This window comes from Dermacentor variabilis, chromosome 11, assembly GCF_050947875.1.
Source record: "Dermacentor variabilis isolate Ectoservices chromosome 11, ASM5094787v1, whole genome shotgun sequence".
In the NCBI taxonomy this organism is placed as follows: Eukaryota; Metazoa; Arthropoda; class Arachnida; order Ixodida; family Ixodidae; genus Dermacentor; species Dermacentor variabilis.
Window position 1 is genome coordinate 53,298,177 of NC_134578.1, and position 6,907 is coordinate 53,305,083.

General features: G+C 43.3%; 1 protein-coding gene across 1 annotated transcript in view; it reads left to right on the forward strand.

Moving 5' to 3' along the window:
• The window catches only part of LOC142564248 (venom metalloproteinase antarease-like TserMP_B), a 152,355-nt gene extending 147,190 nt beyond the window's left edge, over positions 1 to 5,165 (forward strand). The window contains exon 11 of the mRNA XM_075675169.1: positions 5,057 to 5,165. Coding sequence (XP_075531284.1) covers positions 5,057 to 5,083 — 27 coding nt within the window. The 3' untranslated portion in view covers positions 5,084 to 5,165. The remainder of the gene's footprint in view (positions 1 to 5,056) is intronic.
• The last annotated feature ends 1,742 nt before the right edge of the window (positions 5,166 to 6,907 follow it).

Here is a 6,907-nt window from a genome sequence, read left to right on the forward strand (position 1 = left end):
AGCAGTATAAGCTATTTTGGGTGTATTGCGCTGTATTTTGAAGCGCTATTACCGTAAAATCTCGATTAGAATCACGTAACTCATATTGTAAATTATAATGTAGTTCATCTTAAGCATTTAAGTAGGCGAATTCATTCTCGCAATGTTTTCATCATCATCATCAGCCTATATTATGTCCACTGCCGGACCAAATCCTCTCCTCGCGATCTCCAATTAACCCTGTCCTGCGCCAACCGATTCAAACTATCACAAGCAAATTTCCTAATTTCGTCGTACCACCTTGTCTTCTGTCCTCCTCTACTGCGATTCCCTTCACCTGTTACCCATGCTGTCATTCTAATGATCCAACGGTTATCTATTCTACGCATTACAGGACCTGCCCAGCGCCATTTTTTTCTCATGTCAATTAGGTTGTGGTCTATGCCCATTTGCTCTCTGATCCAAACCACTCTCTGTCTCTTAAAGTTATGCCTAGCATTCTTCGTTCCATAGCTCTTTGCGCAGTCCTTAACTTGTTCTAAAGCTTCTGAGATTGAGGGCAACCAAAGGGTAGATAGTTTCGCTCGCGAGCATACAAACCGAGCGGACCTGAACAGAGGTCCTGAGGACTTCATGACAGTGATCCCAACGTACTCTGACATACTAAATTACCATAGAGGGACGAGGATCAAATATCCCCCGCCTCACAATACACTCACTCAAGAACAGGCAGTTTACTGGCGAAACCTACAGACAGGAACTTTCCCAAATTTACATAAACCAAACAAAATGTTCCCAGGTCAATACAGGGACACATGCCCGTGGTGTGGCGCAATACCTACAGTTCCTCACGTCACATGGGGGTGCAATACGAATAAGGCATTCCACAAAATAGGAAATCCGAGTGCGGAGCAGTGGGAGAGCGTGCTCTCCAGAGGCGACCCTAGCCTCCAACGGAGGCTGGTGGATCATGCCAGACGAGCAGCCACGCTCAGAGGTGCCCTGGAATAGGGGCGCCAACCATGCAAGCCGGCGATCAGCATCAACCAATAGAAGATGAAGACATCCGCCCCTACCGCTGAATTACTCTTTCTAGGGCAATACAGTTTACTTCCTCCTCCTCTAAAGCTTCTTTGTCAGTCTCCAAGTGTCTGCCCCATATGTCAGCACCGGTAAAATGCACTGATTGTATACTTTCCTTCTCAATAATAACGCTAAGCTTCCAGTGAGGAACTCACGATGTCTGCCGTATGAGATCCACCCCATTTTCATTCTTCTTTGAATATCCTTCTCATGGTCAAGGTTCTCTGTGATTAGTTGACCTAGGAATACTTATTCCTTCAGAGACTCTAGAGGCTGACTTGCGATCCTGAACTCTTGCTCCCATGCCCGTTTATATATCATCATCTTTGTCTTCTGCATAATAATATTCAACCCCACTCTTACACTTTCCCTGTTAAGGTCCTCAATCATTTGTTGTACCTCGTGCGCAGTGTTGCTGAATAGAACAATATCATTAGCGAACCGAAAGTTGCTGAGGTATGTGCCGTCGATGCTTACTCCTGAACCTTCCCTGTTTAATAGCTTGAATACTTCTTCCAAGCACGCAGTGGAGAGATTGGCGCAGCATTGGAGAGATTGTGTCTCCTTGTTTGACTGATTTCTTTATAGGCATCTTCCTACTTTTCTTGTGTATAACTAATGTGGCTGTGGAATCTATGTAGAAATTTTCATTGTTTGTGTTGGCTTGGTTTCGACATTGCATTGTTTTAGGCTGCTTCAATAGAAAATCAAATGTCCTATAGCCTTACCAAACTTTGAACACTACCCCTTCCCCACCAACCCAGCGCAAGAGCCAGGTGACAACGATTAGGCCACAATCGCATGTATATTTATGCAGCTTCAACACCGATTAGATCTTTGGGATGCATGGCTTCTGAGACAGGAGGCCTATCACGAGCAACAGCATGTGCACACGCGCCGGTTTTCATTACTCCAGAGACCTGGAAATGAAAGGCTTCCGTGGTATAGTTAATATTGGGGTTGCCTGTCGCTTGCATCACGTTCATAACCAATGTGTTGATGAATAAAGCAATAGCTTGCCAGTTTCTTTATTCGTTCCCTCGTGGCAAATGGTTTCAAATGTTGTGTTTGACGTCACTGGCTTCGACATCGGCCAAAGTCATAGTGATTAGCTTGTAACGTTCCTTCGCCAGAGTGCAAAACTACCAACGCCCTGCACTTCATACCATCGCACTAACACTAACGTTGCCGCTGGCGTCATTTTATCCCTCACGGGTTGCATAATCAAGCGTTCTTTTTTTCTCTAGATCACTATCATCATCGTCATATTATCGCTGTCATGGTTCAAACGCTGGTATCACAGACGTACACGTTTGCTGCACTTATACAAAAGCATGGGTGATCTGTTAACATTGTCAAGAACTACAAGTGGTGGTGCATAGCAAGGTACCTGCGAGTGGCTGCGAACTGTTTCGCAGAATGATTCCCAGAGGCTTTAAGACCTGCATACTGTTTATTTACCTGTTCCAATTCTTTTTTGCAATGCAACAGTAAATTCTTGTGCAAAAAGCGGATTTCTGCTACGGCCCCCTCCATTCAATATCATATAACAGAGTCATAACAGCAATTTTTCTAAAGTGCATTACGCTATTGAACAATTGCAAGAATAATAATAATATTTGGGGTTTTACGTGCCAAAACCACTTTCTGATTATGAGGCACGCCGTAGTGGAGGACTCCGGAAATTTTGACCACCTGGGGTTCTTTAACGTGCACCTAAATCTAACCACACGGGTGTTTTCGCATTTCGCCCCCATCGAACAATTGCAAGAAGCGGAATTGCTTATGGCGGCCACGTGTTGTTTCGTTTCAACGTGAGCGTATTTTTGGGAATCGTACGCACAATTCAAAACGGCGACGCCGTGCGTGTACTAACTGCTGGCAGAGCGTACGAAGGAACAGGTCCGATGTGGTTTCAGACTGCGTCAAAGCAGTCGGCACAACAACGACCCCCTCTTATTGGCGTCACACATTCATGACCACGTGGTGGAAACTATTACGGGGAAGTGTTTAGAGGCAGCAATATTATACTGAAATTCACGGATAAACTATGCGCGTAGAACGTGGGCCCAAATTCGCGAAACGCTCGTACGATAGAATTGATCGTAACAAAAAAAAAATTCAGCCAATCTCGATGCTTCACATCTTAGTACCAAATGCGGTCAGCCAATAGAGTAGAGCGCTTACTAATGAAGCGCTTTGCGAATTCGCCCCGGTTATTTCGTGCATACCCACATTCGCACCTTTCTGTCAGTTACGACTATGACCAGAATAGTTGGAGGACAACGAACTAGATAGGCTGTCCAAAGAGTGTTGAGGAAAGAAGTGTGCAATTCTTCTAGCTGAGCAGAACAGTTTATCGTGCAGTGCTGCTTGATATTTGAGTATTTCAGAAAGGAAAACTGAAATTTTATCCGTTTGTCGGAATAGTCATCGTTTGTTTCAATGTGCAGTGGAATCGCTAGTAGAGTGAATGATCAAACTTATCCAATTGGCGTCTGCAGCGATCATGCCGTGCAAAGTTGTATAATTCCAGCGTTATGAGTTGACTAATATAAGTTTCAACAATGCATTTTAGCAAGTTAATTTTCCAGGAACAGTTAACACGTCTAAGAAATCAGGCTACTAAACTGCTGTTTTACTGCCAGTATCGGAACGGCTGTTCGGGATGGAACGACCAAGAAGGGTCTCCTCAGAATTCTCCTAGGCAAGTTTTCAGAACCGAAGCAAATACTTGATTCGTGCGACGCACTGCGTTTCACACAAAACAAAGAAAATTGCGCACAAAGAAAAGTAACCATAATAATTTTAGGGCCAACCATTGCGTTTTGTGAAAAGCAGTACGTAGGTAATCTACCACATTCTGACGCCCCGCGTGAATAACTATCTTGGCCATACCAGCAGGTGCATTATCGAACCGAATCATCAAAGGCGCAGTAGTCGCAGTTTAGGCGAGAAAATACTTGGGAACAAAGTTGCCAGCAAAAATTCATTCGCATTGGGAACAATTATGTAACTCGTGAAACATTCAAATTGATATTACAAAAGAACAATATAATTTAGGCCTTATACTAAGTGCGTCTTTGCTGAATTTTGTTGCAAGCATCTACCATCGAGAACCGCGCGCGAAGTAATAACTAAATCTTTTGAGGCCTTTCTCCAATATAAAAACTGCATGTACAATAACTGCTCGCGAAAGATATGTGGAAGTCAAGAAACAAGAAGGTTCCCAAGAAAACAAACTCTAGAGGCGCTGAAAGGCTGTCGGCAACCTTTAAAAATGTATTCAAATTTTAAATTGCTCTTACACAAGATGTTTTTGAGGTGAGAATGTTATTAAGTTGGCAACTACTGTCACTCGCTTGTGTCTCCCCCACTTCATAGATAACTCAGAAGGAGGAAAGTTCTTGACCTAGCATTTCTCAAATAAAACACGACGATAGATTCTGCTATGGCACCTAAAAAATTTGGATATAGCAGGTTCCCAGCATAACTTTTAACATTAAAGGCAGAACCGTTCTTAATGTTAATATTGTTCGCAACATTCAAGATCAAAAAGCGATAAGTAGATTTGGCCTACCTGAAGACTGTCATTCTTTCTGGCGTTGCTGTCGAAGCTGCCCTTCACGCCAACATGTTCAATTGTTGCTAAAGCTTTCCGATTATCATGCAGCGCTTATTAAACATAAATGTAGTACTGCTGAAGCTTAGGTGATGTCGGAGAATATGTGATCGCAAACCCTCGCAGACAGAGCAATTATAACAATGAATACTAAATAATACAGCAATTCCGAGAACATTATTGCACCGTAAAATGCCGGACATTTCAGAAGGAAAAAAAGAAAAAAATCTCGAATATATCAATTTATTGCGAGCGTCCTAAGGACCTTACATGATGTTAGAACTATAGCATGATAACAACGTCCACTGTTGTCGCAAATTCTGGCTGACTCACCATTGCTTGGTAATACTGAATACCTATTTTCTATTCCAGAAATGCAAGAACGGACAATGCAAGTAACAAAACAAATATATCCACTCAGTTGTACACACTGACACTGCTCGAAACAGATTTCTGTTGCTTTAAATAAACGCAATATCAATGCTTTCGCTCTGGCACTTATTTGGGAAATACATGGGCGCTATAACAAAAAGCTATTCGAAATTTTCTGTTCAAAATCTGCAACCAGCCCTCAGCGATTGGTCAAAAACTTTTTCGGGCCACGCCCACTTCGCCTGCCTGTCACGCGACGTCACGAACACCACGTAAGCTCCCCATCTGGTATGACGTGTGCACACTGATCATTTATGACTGGACCGAACAAAACATATTTTTATTTCATATTTGACAGTTTTTCGGCATTAGCCTTCGGCTGTTGGTAAAAAGTTTTCGGTCTGCATCCAGTTCATCTGCCTCTCACTCTACATCCCAAAAGCGGGAATACTCACCGCGTCAACGGGACGTGAAAGCGTAAAAGGTGCATTACAACGCCGAATCAGAGCATCAGTGCTCTCAGGAATGGAGAAAGCCAAAAGCAGTGTAGAAGAAACTAGGAATAGGCAAGGATCAATTTTATGCGTGAAGAGACAAAGCCGGCAATATCGTCGCTAATATGGATGAGATAGTTCAAGTGGCTGAGGAGTTCTATACAGATTTATACAGTACCAGTGGCACCCACGACGATAATGGAAGAGAGAATAGTCTAGAGAAATATGAAATCCCCCAAGTAACAACGGAAGAAGTAAAAAAAAAGCCTTGGGAGCTATCCAAAGGGGGAAAGCGGCTGGGGAGGATCAGGTAACAGAAGATTTGTTGAAGGATGGTGGGCAGATGGTTCTAGGGAATCTGGTCACCGTGTGTACGCAGTGCCTCATGACCTCGAGGGCGCCGGAATCTTGGAAGAACGCTAACATAATCCTAATACATAAGAAAGGGGATGCCAAAGACTCGAAAAATTATAGACCGATCAGCTTACTGTCCGTTGCCTACAAAGTATTTACTAAGTTAAACCCAAATAGAATCACGAACACCTTAGACTTCTGTCAACCAGAGGACCAGGAAGAATCCTCAATAGGACTCAATAGGAGACCATAGGACTGAATAGGAGGCCATATTCACACTATAAATCAGGTGTTAGAGATATGTATGGAATATAACCTACCCTTATATATAGCTTGCATTGATTAGGAGAAAGCGTTTGATTTAGTCGAAACCTCAGCAGTCATAGAGGCATTACGGCATCAGGGTGTAGACGAGAAATACGTAATTTACTGAAAGATATCTAAGCGGCTCCACAGCCACCGTAGTTCTCCATAAAAAAGCAACAAAATCCCAATAAAGAAAGGCGTCAGGCAGGGAGATACGATCTTTCCAATGCTGTTCCCAGCGTGTTTACAGGAGGTATTCGGAGACCTGGATTGGGAAGAATTGGGGATAAGAGTTATTGGAGAATACCTTAGTAACTTCCGATTCGCTGATGATATTGCCTTGCTTAGTAAGTAAGGCGACCAATTCTAATGCATGCTCACTGACCTGGAGAGGTAAAGCAGAAGGGTTGGTCTACAAATTGATCTGCAGAAAACTAAAGTAATGTTTAACAGTCTCGGAACAGAACAGCAGTTTACGATAGGTAGCCAGGCACTGGAAGCGGTAAGGGAATACATCTACTTAGGGCAGGTAGTGACCGCGGATCCGGATCATGAGACTGAAATAATCAGAAGAATGGGCTGGGGTGCGTTTGGAACGCATTCTGAGATCATGAACAGCAGGTTGCCTTATCCCTCAAGAGAAAGGTGTATAACAGCTGTGTCTTACCAGTACTCAACTACGGGGCAGAAACCTGGA